At 58.0% G+C, this 16,060-nt stretch overlaps 1 protein-coding gene across 2 annotated transcripts in view; it reads right to left on the reverse strand.

Annotated features, from left to right (window-relative positions):
• Positions 1-7,331: 7,331 nt before the first annotated feature.
• CD72 (CD72 molecule) overlaps positions 7,332-16,060 on the reverse strand; it is a 59,084-nt gene continuing 50,355 nt past the window's right edge. The window contains exons 8-9 of one of the 2 annotated variants that reach the window (XM_089779501.1): positions 8,832-9,035; positions 7,332-8,316 (exon numbers count right to left, since the gene is read on the reverse strand). In XM_089779501.1, the coding sequence (XP_089635627.1) occupies positions 8,882-9,035 (154 nt within the window). In that variant the 3' untranslated portion in view covers positions 7,332-8,316; positions 8,832-8,881. The remainder of the gene's footprint in view (positions 8,317-8,831; positions 9,036-16,060) is intronic. The other variant, XM_089779500.1, reaches the window with a different exon arrangement.

The following is a 16,060-nucleotide window of genomic DNA, read 5'->3' on the forward strand; positions in this document are numbered from 1 at the left end:
TCAGTTTCCCCACTTGTGCCCTGAGGAGGGCAGGGGCCCTGGGGCAGGGCGCATGTTAGCAGCGTGGAGGCTGTTCCTATGGGCTGCAGCCCCATGAGGTCCTGGGTTGCAGGGCCTGGGAGGAAGCGAGGAGCAGCACTCGGGCAGTGGGATGTGGGGCGGATTCAGCAGCTGCTGGTGCGAAGGGAGGTGTCGTGGTGGGGGGGTCCCTCCAGCCCTCCTGATGCACCCATGGCAGCTGGGGCCCCCCGTCTCCATCCCCGCTCCCTGGGGGCACTGCCCTGGGCCCTTCCCCTCCCCCCTGCCCAGCATGAGCCCGGTGGTGCTGGCCCTTCTCAACAGCCCCAAGTGCACGTCCTGCTCCTGCCCCCATGAGCCCTGCTCAGCGCCCCTCCCTGCTCGTGGACCCCCACACCTGTGGGCCTGCTCTGCCCGCCAGCCCTGGGGGAGGGTCTCCGGCTGTGCTCTGCTCCCCAAAGCCCCCCCCCCCCGTGGGGCAGGAGGGGCTGTGCTGTGTCTGGAGCTGGGGGGGCACCTAAGCTGGGTTGGGTGGGGGTTGTAGCCCTGATGCCCTGGGGGACGGGGTGGCTGGGGGATGCGTCCCTGGTGCCCAGTGGGGCTGTGCTGTGTCTGGAGCTGGGGGGCACCTAAGCTGGGTGGGGTGGGGGTTGTGGCCCTGATGCCCTGGGGGACGGGGTGGCTGGGGGATGCGTCCCTGGTGCCCAGTAGGGCTGTGCTGTGTCTGGAGCTGGGGGGCACCTAAGCTGGGTGGGGTGGGGGTTGTGGCCCTGGTGCCCAGTGGGGCAGTGCTGTGTCTGGAGCTGGGGGGCACCTAAGCTGGGTTGGGTGGGGGTTGTGGCCCTGATGCCCTGGGGGAGGGGGTGGCTGGGGGATGCGTCCCTGGTGCCCAGTGGGGCAAGGGGGGGCCATGCTGTGCTTGCCTGGCCCTGGCCCTGCCGACCGATCAAGTCGCAGACGGCCCCAGTAGCCAGACCCGCCAGTGTGGACAGGCAGGGCAGCGAGTGTCCCAGGCCCGGCTCTCAAACCTCCACGCACAGCCTGGTGGGGCAGGGGGACGGGGCACAGGCTGGGGGGGGGGCCTGGCATCGCTTCCTGCTGTAGCCTTGCTGCCTGGAGTTCCAGTGGAGGGGCAACCCCGGCCTGGCTGCCGAGCCACCGGGCGGGGAGCTGGCAGAGTGGAGCCGGCTTCTGGGTCACTCCACTTCCCACGGCTCTGGTGAGGGTGAAAGAACAGAGCGGCCAGGCGGGGTCAGAGCAAAGGCCCATCCAGCCAGGGCCCTGTCGGCCGGCAGCAGCCAGTGCCGGATCCCCCAGAGGGAGGGAATAGAACTGGGAGTCAGCAAGTGATCCCTCCCGTCACCCAGCCCCAGCCCCTGACAAACAGAGGCCTGGGCCACCATTCCTAGCCATTGCTGGACCTCACCTCCATGCATTTATCTAGCTCTTAACCCTCTTAAAGTCCTGGTCTTCACCACATCCTCTGGCAAGGAGTTCCACAGAGCTCCACCCCTCTGACCCTCCCAGCTCTCTCTGTGCCCCAAACAGCCCTGGGCCTGCCTGCAGGTGAGGGGTTACAGAACCCAATCTCACCCACCCCGAACGGGTTCTTCGGTACCAAGAAACCAGCCATGGATCCCAGGTCAATTTACACTCTGGCTCTTACCCACAAATCACGCTGGGCCAATCCTTTAGAATCTACCATCTAAAGGTTTATTACTAAAAGAAAGAAAAGCCTGAGAGTGAGGTTGTTAAAGTATCATACGTTACATGCAGCAAATCTCCCAGTTCTCGATGCAGGCTCACGGCAGAGTTGTTATAGCTGCTGGCTTAAAAGTCTCTGGTGCACATCCTATGCCAGGATGCGTCCACAATTCTTCCCAGCTTGTGGTTCCCTGCAAGGCTGCATCTGGGATCAGGCGCTGAACTGAAGACCCCAATGGAGGGTGCCACATGGCACTTATATACCTCTCCTGGCATCCTCCTAGCCAGAGCAGGTCACATGGTCGAGCGACCCATCTCTGTTTCACATGCTGGCTGCCATTAAGCCCTGGCTGATTTGCAGGTATCAGTCCCATTCCTGAGGGGTGTATCGGCACCTAGAGATTCATTGTCCCCTTGCTAATTAGCATGGCCACTGGCTGAGCATTCCTTGCCCAATGCTCAGCTATAGACAGAATTTTCCAGCATCGACACAGAGTCCGTGTTTCTAACTCCACACACAGACATTACACCATTACATGACTGGCATATGCAGAATCAGTAGAACAGAAGCTTTCATATGATACCTCACATGTCCCCCTTTGTACCGTCTTTTGGGGCCCCTCCCCCATGGGGCACCAGTGATTTAGCTTCTCACTTTAAAATCCAGTAATGTGACGTCTAGTTCTTGTGTTATTGGAACGAGCAACTAACTTTTCCTTATTCACTTTCTCCACGCCAGTCCTGACTGTATAGACCTCTGTCATATCCCCCCTTAGTCTCTTCTTTTCTAAGCTGAAAAGTCCAAGTCTTTTTCATCTCTCCACATATGGCAGCTGTTCCTAAGCATTTTGTTGCCCTTTTCTGAACCTTTCCAATGCCAAGAGATCTTTTCTGAGATGAGGCAACCACAGCTGTGTGCAGAATTCAAGTTGTGGGTGTCCCATGGTTTTATAGCGAGGCAATAAGATATTCTCTGTCTTATTCTCTATCCCTTTTTTAATGACTCCCAACATTCTGTTTGCTTTTTGACGGCCGCTGCACCTGAGTGGATGTTTTCAGAGAACTCTCCACAGTGACTCCAAGATCTCTCTCTTGAGTAGTTGTAGCCAAATTAGCCCCCATAATATTGTATGTAGAGTTGGGGATTATGTTTCCAATGTGCATTGCTTTACATTTATCAACATTACATTTCATTTGCCATTATGTTGCCCAATCACTGAGTTTGGTGAGATCCTTTTGAATCTCTTCACGGTCTGATTTGGGCTTAACCATCTCGAGCAGTTTGGGATCATCTGCAAATTTTGCCACCTCCCTGTTTCCCCCTTTCTCTAGATCCTTTATAAATCAGTTGAACAGGATGGTCCCAGGACAGACCCTTGGGGGACCCCGCGAGTTCCCTCTCTCCACTCGGAAAACTGACCATTGATTCCTCCCCTTTGGTTCCTGTCTTTTAACCCGTTCTCAATCCACGAGAGCCCTTCCCTCTTAGCCCAGTGCGGGGAGACCCCTGCTGCCTAAAAGAGCTCTAGAGGCGATCCTGGCAATTACAGACCGGTAAGTCTAATGTCAGTACCAGGCAAATTAGTCGAAACAATAGTAAAGAATAAAATTGTGAGGCATGTAGAAGAACATATTTTGTTGGACAAAAGTCAACATGGTTTCTGTAAAGGGAAATCCTGTCTTACTAATCTGTTAGAGTTCTTTGAAGGGGTTAACAAACATGCGGACAAGGGGGATCCAGTAGATATAGTATACTTGGATTTTCAGAAAGCCTTTGACAAGGTCCCTCACCAAAGGCTCTTGTGTAAATTACATGGCCATGGGATAAGAGGGAAGGTCCTTTCTTGGACTGAGAACTGGTTAAAAGACAGGAAACAAAGGGTAGGAATAAATGGTAAATTTTCAGATTGGAGAGGGGTAACTAGTGGTGTCCCCCAAGGGTCAGTCCTGGGACCAATCCTGTTCAACTTATTCATAAATGATCTGGAGAAAGGGGTAAGCAGTGAGGTAATAAAGTTTGTGGATGATACCAAACTGTTTAGGATAGTCAAGACAGAAGCAGACTGTGAGGGACTCCAAGAAGATCTCACCAAACTCAGTGATTGGGCAGCAAAATGGCAAATGAAATTTAATGTGAATAAGTGTAAAGTAATGCACATTGGGAAAAATAACCCCAACTATACGAACAGTATGATGGGGGCTAATTTGGCTACGACAAATCAGGAAAGGGATCTTGGAGTTATCGTGGAGAGTTCTCTGAAAACTTCCACACAGAGTGCAGCGGCGGTCAAAAAGGCAAATAGGATGCTAGGAATTATTAGGAAAGGGATAGAAAATAAGACAGCTGGGCTAGGATGCCTCAGGCCCCCTTGAGTTGGGGGGAGACTGGGCCCCTAAACTCCAGCTCCTCTCCCTAGGCTGTCTCATCCATCCTCACAGACAGCCACCAACCAACTAACCAACTTCCAGCCCTGCCCCCCAGTCAGGGCAGCATTCCACCTTCCTTTGTTCCTCTCCATGGGGGGTGTCTGGCCACTGGTTCAACCAGTTTGGCCTTACCTCTTCCTAGCGAGGTTTTCCCTGCTGGGTCTTGCTCCAGACAGCAGGGGTCACCACAGCCCAGCAAGTACCCCCACTACGTCACAGTTCTCCCCCCTCCGAGAGCGAACTGAGCAGGGTCACTCCGCTCGTGACCTAGGGAAGTTCGGGTCCTCTGTGTGGGAACCCGCCCCGGGGACATGGGTGCTCCCCTTGACTCGGGCCGGCCGTGGCGAGGACCCACGAGTTGGCTTCCCTCTGTCCACTCGCCACCCCACTCCAGGGCGACTGGCCCAGGCCTGTCCTCGGGGGTCACACCCACCCTTCCGCTGGCCTTGATCTCTGGCCAGGGTCTCTCGGGCCGGGGCCATGAGCCCAGTGAGCCTTCTCTGGACAGCCAGGGCGGCTTCCACCCCCGAAGCTCCATCCAGGGAGGTCTTCCCCTCCCATAACTCTCTCAGCAAGCCCAGAGGGTCTATCTGGGGTAGAGACCCCCAAGCCGCTTTCCTACTGTCTTGGGCCTTCCCACCCCTCTGGCAGGAGTCACAGGACCGGCAGTACCGCTGCACGGCTGTAAAGATTCCCGGCCAATAGAAGTGCTGGAGCAGCCTCAGCCGGGTGCTCCGGATCCCCCGGTGGCCCCCAACGGGGACATCGTGGGCCAAATACAGCAGCTTGAGGCGATACTTTCGGGGGACGACCAGCTGCCGCTGGACCCCCCATGCCCTCGCCTTCCTGGGGGGGAGCCACTCACGGAACAGGAGTCCACGCCCCCGCAGGAATCTCTCCTGGCCACCTCTCCCCCGGGGCTGAGCTGCACGGAGGCCAGCCTGGTCCCTCAGCCTCTGCAAGGAGGGGTCTGCCTGCACCTCAGCCTGGAATTCAGCTGCTGAGGCAGGGATCGGGACCTGTCCCCCACCTCTGCCTAGGTCCGGAGTCCCAGCCTGGCTGGACCCCGTGTCCACTGGGATGGGACCCTGAGGATGCTGCCAGGAGTCCTTCCCTGGACCCACGTTGTCAGCCCCCCGCTGGCTCTGGCTCCGGGTAGTGACTAGAGCCCGCTGGGATTCATGGGGCCACTCCTCTAGGTCATTCCCCATCAGCACCTCGGTGGGCAAGTGCGGGTGCACCCCCACTTCCTTGAGGCCTTTCTTCGCCCCCCCATTTCAGATGCACCCGGGCTACAGGCACCTTAAACGGGGACCCGTCTATGCCCTTCAGGGTCAGCTGCGCGTGGGGTAGTATCCGGTCTGGGGTCACTATGTCGGATCGGGCCAGAGTCACCTCCGCCCCCGTGTCCCAGAAGCCCGTCACCTTCCTACCATCCACCTCCAGGGGTATGAGGCACTCGCTCCGCAGGGGCCGTCCTGCCCCCACCCGGTACACGGAGAAATCCGCCTCCTGAGAATCAGACCTCCCAGGGGAGGTGCACTGAGCATCCTTCCCCTCTCTCTGAGCTGAGGTTTGCCTGCCAGCCCCTGCCTCTGGGGCAGCCTGCCCTTCCTCCCGCCCCAGCCAGTTAACCCTGGAAAGTCCCCGGTCCTGGGACCTGGTGCACTGAGCCCTCTTGTGGCCTTTTTGCCCACAGCGCTGGCAAGTTAGGCTTTGGGCTGTCTCTGTCCAGGCCCTGGCTGGTTCTCTGGGGCACAGACGACCTGTTCCCTGGGCTCGCCTCGTAGTTGACTCCCTCCGTCGCTCAGCCGAGATCCGGTCTCTGCGCGGTTCCCTCTCTCTCCGGAATTCCCGTTCACACCCGGACCGGCTCTCCGTGAACTCATCCGCCAGTCTCCCGGCCTCTTGGGGGTTCTCTGGTCTCCGGTCCTTGAGCCACAGCCTCAGTTTTGGTGGGCACGCTTCATAGAGCTGCTCCATCATGACCAGCTTGAGCAGCTCCTCTGCAGTCTGGGCTCCGACTCCAGACACCCATTTGCGGCAGTATTGCGCCAGGCGGGCGGCCAGGTCCACATAGGTCTCCCGTGGCCCTTTCTGTACCCCCCGGAACTTCTTCCTGTACATCTCGGGGGTCAGCCCGAACTTGTGCAGCAGGGCCTCCTTGACTCGGTTGTAATCCCCTGGCTGTAGGTCCTCCAGCTGACTGAGCACTCCGGCCGCCTCCTGGTTCAGTGCGGGGATGAGCTCCTGCAGCCAGTCAGCTGGGGGAACCCGTTGCAGTCCACAGGCCCTCTCAAAGGAGCTGAGGAACCCGTCTATGTCACCCATGTCCTTCAATTGGGCCACCGTGAGCCTCTCCAAGCGCCTGGCAGTCCTGGGACCCTGTGGCCCATCCGCACTTGGCACAGCCGGTGCCCCGCCGGTTCTCCGCTCTGCCATGGCCAGCTCATGCTGTCGCTGCCTCTCTCGATCTTGGCGCTCCTTCTCTCGGTCCTGGCGGTCCCTCTCTCGGTCCTCTACTTCCAATTCCCTGATCCGCAGCTGGATCTCCAGCCGCCGCAGCTCTGCTTGGCTGGCCCCTGCCCTAGATGGGCTGCAGCTTGCAGGCCTCCTGGGGGAAGCTGTCTCATCTCTCCGGTGAGTTCCAGCGCTCCTCCCCCTCTCTGAGCCTGACACACTCTCAGGGGGGGTCTGGCTGCTTCCCCTGGGAACAAGATCCTGACCCTGTGGCTGGTCGTTCTCTTCTAGCTGAGCAATCAGCTGGGCCTTGGTTGCTTTCTGCACAGGCAAGCCCCTCTCTCTGCACAGCCCCACCAGCTCTGTCTTCAAGAGTTGGGCGTAGGCCATCGGCCCGCTGGGCCCCTCGGTGCAGACTCACCAGTCTAGTGCTGCAGCGCCCCACGATTCCCAGGAACCGCTTCGCTCGGTCTCCAGCACGCCTGGCTCCAGGGCTCTTGATTCTACTGCGCCTTGTCGCTCGCCGCTGGAAGCTCCATCCACGGGGTGCAGTGCATCCCACTTCTGACACCAGTGTGACGGCGCGTTGGGGGTCCCCCGTCTCCTGCACCCCGAAATGGCACAAACAGACTGCACCAGCCAGTAGAATTGAGGAAGTTTATTGCCTCTCCAGGATACAGCATAGCACAGATGTAATCTGGTCACAGAGCTGGGCTAGGATGCCTCAGGCCCCCTTGAGTTGGGGGGAGACTGGGCCCCTAAACTCCAGCTCCTCTCCCTAGGCTGTCTCATCCATCCTCACAGACAGCCACCAACCAACTAACCAACTTCCAGCCCTGCCCCCCAGCCAGGGCAGCACCTTCCTTTGTTCCTCTCCATGGGGGGTGTCTGGCCACTGGTTCAACAAGTTTGGCCTTACCTCTGCCTAGCGAGGTTTTCCCTGCTGGGTCTTGCTCCAGACAGCAGGGGTCACCACAGCCCAGCAAGTACCCCCACTACGTCACAACAGTATACTGGGTTAGATGGACCTTTGGTCTGACCCAGTACCGCCGTTCTTATCTTCTTATGCCTCCTTGCCCCAGGCCCACTGGTCTCCCCGGGTCGTGGTGCTCAAGGGAGGGGGCTCTGGAGAAGGGGTGCAATGGGGGGGAGAGGGCAGAGCGGGGGGCTTGGGGAAGGTGTGAAATGGGGGTGGGCCTGGGGCAGGGAGGGTTTGCCCCGGGTCCTGCACCCCCCAAGGGCAGGTCCTTGAGGCCACTTCCCCTTCAAGGGGCCACCAGCCCCAGCCCTGAGGCTACAGAGAGGCCGGGGGTAGAGAGCAGCTCCCTGCTCCCCGGTCCCATTGCAGCGCCCGGGTGGCCCAGGAGAGCCCTGGCTGCCCACCCCAGCCCCCGCCCGGGCGTAGGGCACCTCCGGGCACAGGGCCTTGCCCTCTGTCTCCGGGCTCCGTGCCCTGGAGCCCCCCGGCAGCCCGGCCTCTCGTCCCCGGGGCCTGCGTGGGCTGCTCCTGGCGCTGCTGCTGCAGGGCGGGTGGCTCCGTGCCCGGCATCACGCCCCGGCCCCAGCCCTTGTCTGCGGTTGCTGCGGCCCCCTGGCCCGGCCGGGCTCCAGGCCTGAGCAGTGCCAGCGAGGCTGAGTGGGGGCTGGGGGCTGCGCCCTCGGGCGGGAGCGGCTGGGTCGAAGGTGGCGCGGGAGCCGGGCCTGGAGCTGCAGGGGAACAAACAGGGTCAGCCCGAGAGGCAGCGCTGCCCAGGCCGGGGGGCAGGCGGGGGAGGGGCTGACCTGGGGCCCCAGAGGGTGGGGGGCAGAGCCGGCTGACTCTGTGCATGGGCCCAGGGAGGCAAATCTCAGGTGCTTCAGGTTTGGATCCGCAACCTGTCAGGAGGGGCAGGGGTGGGGGGGCACAGAAGGACCTGGGCCAGTCCCAACCAGCCCCCAGCTCTGCTCTGGCTCCCCGCCCAGCCCAAGACCACCCCCAGCTGACGCCCCAGCCTCTGCACCCTCCCCACTGCCACGGCCCGTGGCCCTGCTCCTGGCTCCAAGGGACTGGGGGCACGGGGACAGGGTAACGGGGGGGGGACTCTACAAAGTTTGGGGACTGCTGCCCTAAGCCACGACCGGTCCCAGCCCAGCCCACTAAACCCGCTGCCCCCCATCACCTCTCCCCCCGCAGCACCCGGCACCCGGCCCGCTCCTGGGCGGGATGGGGCTGGTAGACTCACAGCAGCGTCCGGTCGTCAGGAATGTGGACGCTCGTTTGTCGTCTCCTCGGCTATTGTAAGAGAGGGGGCTGTCTGGCAGAGACGGGCTGCGCTGGGCCCTTCTCGCAGATCCACCCCTTCATTTCATAGCAGATGCCACTCTGAATGGAGCCGCCTTCTACTGCGCCACATGTTGCATAGTTTTCATAGAGACGTTTTGGATTTCTGGAAAGGAGAGGGGCGTTACAGAGGCAGCCCAGCCCCCTCCCCCGGCGCTCGGCTGGTACCCGTGCCGGCTTGCCAGCGCTTTGAAGGCCCGAAGCACCAGCCTGCCCTGCCAGGGATCCTTCCCCGGGATGCCTGGGGCTTCAGCGTCACCTGGGTGGAGCTTTGAGAAAGTGGCACCTGCTCTTCACTTCCAAGCGCCCTGGGACGGAGACTCCCTGAGCCACCGACTGAGCATCCCCCTCCCCCTCCCCCCCCCCACCCCCAGCTGGGCAATTCCCTCCCTCTGGTTTCTGGTCCTAACTCGTCTCCTTCAGCGTCCAGCCCCGGGGCTCCTTCGGCCTTTGGTTGCAGCGGGAGGGAGCAGCCGGAGGGCTCCCCTCTGTGAGCGGGGGTGCAGGCCCATGCCCGAAAGCGCGCTGCCCCCGGCCTCCGCACTGCGAGCTCCGCAAGCCCCTTGATTGCAGCCTAGCCCCAGGAGCAGCCTGAGCTCCCTGTCCCCTCCCTCACGGCTTCCAGCCCTCGGTCTTCCCTGCCGCTGCATCTGCCAGGTCCCCTCCACCTCCCCTGCCCCTCTGCCCCTCGGCTCAGGGTCTGGCCACAGCACACAGCCTCAGCCGCCGGCGTGTCCCCGAGGGGCAGTGCGAACGCAGGGCTCTCCTCTGCACGCTGGCACTTGTGGTGGCACAGCTTTGCGGGGGAGGGGAAGGTTGAACAACAAAAGCTTTGTGGCTCCATTGACACAGCCTCCGTGGTGCCAGTGTCACCCACCCGCCGGCCGGGGGTGGGGCTGTGTCCCAGGCAGTGACACTTGCCAGCAACAGGTGAGCTCAAGAGACCTCGACAGCCAGAGCTGGGGGCCAGCTGGCTTGTAGCTCGAGCTGTAGACGCCCCCCCACCATGTTGCAGAGGGTTCAGCTTTGAATCTGCCCAGGACTCCCCTCTGCTCCCCCCCCCTTTCCATCCTGTTCCAGGCTTGCTGCTCATAGTGCCGCTCTCCCAGGACTCGGCTCTGCCCTGAAATGATCCCACATCTCCTCGAACAACGGCCCCCCCTGACTGACACCTTGTCAGCCACGAAGTCTCCACAGCAGCCCTTGGCCACTGTTCCCGTGGTTGATGAACCCCCATTTCCTGTCTGAGTGGATCCACGGCAGCCTCCAGCCACTGGGTCATGGGAGCCCTTCTCCGAAGAGCCCCGTATTCAATATCTGTTACCACGCGGACACTGACAGACCCGTCACCCCGGTGGTGTAGTGTTAGTACCGTGCTGGTTGCTAGGCTTGGGCTGTGGGGGACCCCCCTGGCGGCTGTCTGTACCATGGCCCACCGCGGGGGGGGGGCCTTACCGCCCCAGGGCAGTGGCTAAAACCAGTTCTACAGGCTAAGGGAAGAGGCTGAACACAGGAGGTGTGCGCAGGGGGAAGGGGCCGTCTGGGGTGGGGACCATGAGGGCGATAGACTGAGGTTGCTGGGGCGGAGGGCTACGGGTGATGGGCCCTAACCGCAGGGCTCTGAACCAGCCTGGCCCCTAATCCTGTGTGACGGTGCGTTGGGGTTCCCCCGTCTCCTGCACCCCGAAATGGCACAAACAGACTGCACCAGCCAGTGGAATAGAGGAAGTTTATTGCCTCTCCAGGATACAGCCCAGCACAGATGTAATCTGGTCACAGAGCTGGGCTAGGATGCCTCAGGCCCCCTTGAGATGGGGGGAGACTGGGCCCCTAAACTCCAGCCCCTTTCCCTAAGCTGTCTCCTCCATGCTCCCAGACAGCCAGCAACCAACTAACTCCCTTCCAGCCCTGCCCCCCAGCCAGGGCAGCATTCCACCTTCCTTTGTTCCTCTCCATGGGGGGTGTCTGGTTCAACAGGTTTGGCGTGACCTTTGCATAATGAGGTTTTCCCTGCTGGGTCTTGCTCCAGACAGCAGGGGTCACCACAGCCCAGCAAGTACCCCCACTACGTCACATCCTGTAATCACCCCACATCTTTGCTGGGCTGTACCCTGGAGGGGCAATAAACCCCGCTATTCTACTGCTGGTGGGGTCTGTTCTTGCTGCTACGGGGGTGCAGGATCGGGGGGGCCCCGACTCCCCGTCACACCCCTGAACCTTCAAGAGGAGCTCTTTGTATCTGTCCTAATCAGGAGTGCTGACCAGTACCAGTGACTAAGGGGTTAATAATGTCTCCTGTACCTAGCCAGGTATCCGGTGGTCAGCCAATAACAATGCAGGTAGAAGTTTCAAGCTGGAAGAGAGAGCTTTTTTCTCTCTCCCTTTTTGTTTGTGAGGCTGAGCAGTTTTGTCCAAGCACTGAGGGAGATGAGAGACACTTCTCTCTCTAAGAACGGACTTCTGACAATGTGTAAGTAGGGGAAAGTTTAGCTCGTCTATCAGGATTTATTGTTTGGGCAGTTGGAAATAATGTCCGAGCTGTTCATTGTGGGGTTTTTCTTTTGTAACTCAGGCTTTTAGCCCAGGGACTTCCCTTGAGTATATATGTCTACGTCTACACTACAGCTATGTCTACACTGGCGGGTTATTGCGCAAGAACGGCCGTTTTTCCGCAGAGCATCCACACTGCCCACCCACTCTTGCGCAAGAAGATTTACTGTACGGCGTGGTAAGAAAGGGCATCTTGCATAAGAGCTACATTCTTTTCTAACAGGTGTGAGCCCTTCTACGCACGAGGGCAGTGTGGACGTGCGGCAGCAGTGTCACGTTACTGGATCTTGAGGGGAGCAGCCAGATCACTGATGCACCCATAGGAGGGGGTGTTGGCCCCAAAAATGGTATATAAGGGGCCATGTGAGGTATTGAATAGAAGCTCACTGTCTGATAATCCTATGTACGCTGTTCCTGTGTTTGTATAATGTCTGTGTGTGCAGTTATGAGCATGTACTTGTATGGATACTGAAGATTTCCCTGCATGTGGTTGAGCATTGGGCAGGGCCGGGCCTATGGACATGCTAATTACCGAGGCCCTGTGGGACAATGGCTCTCAATGGGCCAAGGACACACCTAAAGAATGGGGGCTGTCACCTGAGAGCAGCCAGCAGGAAACACAAAGATTGGCCTCTGGCCAGGTGACCCGCTTCATACTAGACGAGGCCAGGAAGGGGGTATAAAGAGGCCATGTGGTCGATCCCATTTTGTTCTCAGCTCAGCACTTCATCCCAGAGGCAGCACTGCAGGGATTGAAGAGCCCGGAAGACCTGTGAACCCATCCTGATCGTAGGATGTGCAATAAGAACTTTTAAACCAGCAGCTGCAACATCTCTGCTAGAGCCTGCATCGAGAACTGGGAGATTCGGTGCATGTAACGTACTGTACTTTAATAACCTTACTCTCAGGCTTTTCTTTCTTGTAATAATAAACCTTTAGATATAGATTCTAAAGGATTGGCCCAGCGTGATTTGTGGGTAAGATCCAGAGGGTAAATTGACCAGGGATCTGTGGCTGGTTTCCTGGAACCGGACAGAACTTGTTCGGGGTAGGTGGGATTGGATGCTAGGACCCCCCACCTGTGTATGAGGCCCGGGGCCATCTGGGGCACGGATATTGCTGGGGTGTCGGAGGGGTTTTGCTCGGGAGGCTTCAGGCAGGCAGCTGAAGCGCTCTATGGGACTGGTTTGTGGCCTGTTTGGAGAGGTCACCAGTCAGGGGGACTGTAAGGAGCCCCGGATTTGAGCAATTCGCCCTCAGCGGACGCCCTCAGCTGTGCCCAGACACGGCCCGGTCCATCACAAGTGGTTTCTTGCGCAAGAAACCCCTATGGCTAAAATGGCCACCAGAGCTTTCTTGCACAAGAGAGCGTCTACACTGCCAAGGATGCTCTTGCACAAAAGCACAGCTCGCACATGGCAGTGTGGACGTGTTCCTGCAGAAGAGTCCTTGTGCAAGATGGTCTTGTGCAATAACCCGCCAGTGTAGACATAGCCTACAAGTTTTCTCAGCAAAAATATGCAAAAAGGGACTCATTTGCATGAGTCACAGTCTCATCTGCATATTTTCTACCAATCCGTTTTTGCAGTGGGGGTTTTTGTGCAAAAACAAGCAGTGTGGACATTGTCTTTTTACTCAAACCCCCTTTTCCCACAAGATCCTTATGCCCCCAAAAAGGTGTACCAATCTTGCAGGAAAAGGATTTTAGAGAGTTTCCAGGGGACCCTGAAGCGGATGCTGGAGGCCTTCATGCACCAGCACCCGCAGGACTGGGACGAGTACCTGCCCCCCCTGCTGTTTGCACAAAGGGAGGTTCCCCAAGGGTCCACCAGGGTCTCCCCGACTGAGCCATGGTCCAGAAGGAGATGGGGCCCTCTGGGCTTGCTGAGAGAGTTATGGGACGGGAAGGCCTCCCCGAATGGAGAGTCGGGTGGGGGACGTCCTGGTTTTCTGGGAAAGTCTCACTGAGCTCATGGGCTTGGCCAGGGAGACCCTGGGCAGAGCCCAAAGGAAGCGGAAGGACTGGTATGACCACAGAGAGTGGCGCACCAGCCCCCTCAAAGTCGTGCAGCAGCCAAACGGGGGACCGGCTCCTGCAGGGCAGCGCCGTGGCCAGCCCAAGCCAAGGGGAGCGCCAATGTCACCGCTGCGGCTTTACCGGGCAGCAGGCCCGAGCTGTCACAGCCCCTCAGCCTTTCCACCGAGGTTGGAACAAGGTCCCTCACCAAAGGCTCTTGTGTAAATTACATGGCCATGGGATAAGAGGGAAGGTCCTTTCATGGATTGAGAACTGGTTAAAAGACAGGAAACAAAGGGTAGGAATAAATGGTAAATTTTCAGATTGGAGAGGGGTAACTAGTGGTGTCCCCCAAGGGTCAGTCCTGGGACCAATCCTTTTCAACTTATTCATAAATGATCTGGAGAAAGGGGTAAGCAGTGAGGTAGTAAAGTTTGCGGATGATACAAAACTGTTTAGGATAGTCAAGACAGAAGCAGACTGTGAGGGACTCCAAGAAGATCTCACCAAACTCAGTGATTGGGCAACAAAATGGCAAATGAAATTGAATGTGGATAAGTGTAAAGTAATGCACATCGGGAAAAATAACCCCAACTATATGTACAGTATGATGGGGGCTACGACAAATCAGGAAAGGGATCTTGGAGTTATCGTGGACAGTTCTCTGAAAACTTCCACACAGAGTGCAGCGGCGGTCAAAAAGGCAAATAGGATGCTAGGAATTATTAGGAAAGGGATAGAAAATAAGACCCAGACTATCTTACTGCCCCTGTATAAAACTATGGTACGCCCACATCTGGAATACTGTGTACAGATGTGGTCTCCTCACCTCAAAAAAGATATTTTGGCCTTGGAAAGGGTTCAGAAAAGGGCAACTAAAATGATTAGGGGTTTGGAACGGGTCCCATATGAGGAGAGGTTAAAGCGACTGGGACTTTTCAGTTTGGAAAAGAGGAGACTGAGGGGGGATATGATAGAGGTCTATAAAATCATGAGTGGCCTGGAGAGGGCCGATAAAGAAAAGTTATTTATTAGTTCCCATAATAGAAGAACTAGAGGACACCAAATGAAGTTAATGGGTAGCAGGTTTAAAACTAATAAAAGAAAGTTCTTCTTCACACAGCGTGTAGTCAACCTGTGGAACTCCTTGCCAGAGGAGGCTGTGAAGGCTAGGACTATAAGGGTATGTCTACACTACCCCGCTAGTTCGAACTAGAAGGGTAGTGTAGGCATACCGCACTTGCAAATGAAGCCCGGGATTTGAATTTCCCGGGCTTCATTTGCATAAGCGGGGAGCCGCCATTTTTAAAACCCCGCTGGTTCGAACCCCGTGCAGCGCGGCTACACGGGGCACAAACTAGGTAGTTCGAACTAAGCTTCCTAGTTCAAACTACCATTACTCCTCATTTCACGAGGAGTAACGGTAGTTCGAACTAGGAAGCCTAGTTCGAACTACCTAGTTCATGCCCCGTGTAGCCGCGCTGCACGGGGTTCGAACCAGCGGGGTTTTAAAAATGGCGGCTCCCCGCTTATGCAAATGAAGCCCGGGAAATTCAAATCCCGGGCTTCATTTGCAAGTGCGGTATGCCTACATTACCCCGCTAGTTCGAACTAGGAGGGTAGTGTAGACATACCCTAACAGAGTTTAAAGAGAAGCTAGATAATTTCATGGAGGTTAGGTCCATAAAAGGCTATTAGCCAGGGGATAAAATGGTGTCCTTGGCTTCTGTTTGTCAGAGGCTGGAGAGGGATGGCAGGAGACAAACTGCTTGATCATTGTCTTCGGTCCACCCTCTCTGGGGCACCTGGTGCTGGCCACTGTTGGCAGACAGGATACTGGGCTAGATGGACCTTGGGTCTGACCCAGTGCGGCCGTTCTTATGTTCTTATGTTCTAACTTCCCCAGGTCACAAGCTCAGTGACCCTGCTTAGTTCGCTCTCGGAGGGGGGAGCTGTGCCGCAGTGGGGGGCTGTCTGCTCTGTGACCCGGGGTCCCCTGTGCTGGGCTGTGCGATTCCCACTGACTCCCCCACATGGGGATTGGCCCAGACACCCAGGCCCAGCCTAAGCAGGGAACAAGGCTCTTCCTGGGGGAGAGACAAAGGGAGGGAGGCGGGGATGGGCACCTGGCTGGGGGGTAGGGCCTGGGAGTGGTCAGTCTCGGCTGGGCTGGGGGAAGGGAGGATGTTTTAGACCAAGGGAGGGGGTGAAGCCCCTCCCCCTAAGACGAATAAGGCTCTGCCCTGGCTCCTGTGTTAACATCGCTCCTGCGCTGCGCTGTATCTTGGAGAAGCAATAAACCTTCCACTCTACTAGCCGGCGGAGAGTCACATCTGGCGGCAGACAGGGGTGCAGGCTCAGGGCTCCCCGACGAGCTGTCACCGACCCTCAGCCTTTCCTCCGAGGTTGGAGCCAGCACCTCCTGTGACACCCCAGCAGGCAGCGGAGATGGCCACTGCTTCTCATCAGTGAGAATTTCCAATTTCTCTGGCTTGTTCCCCGATCCCAGCATTAAGAAATGTGTTCTCCTCGCGTTCCCTGCCACTGCCGCCGCCTGCCAGCAC

This window comes from Pelodiscus sinensis, chromosome 6, assembly GCF_052426305.1.
Source record: "Pelodiscus sinensis isolate ZL-2025 chromosome 6, ASM5242630v1, whole genome shotgun sequence".
Taxonomy (NCBI): domain Eukaryota; kingdom Metazoa; phylum Chordata; order Testudines; family Trionychidae; genus Pelodiscus; species Pelodiscus sinensis.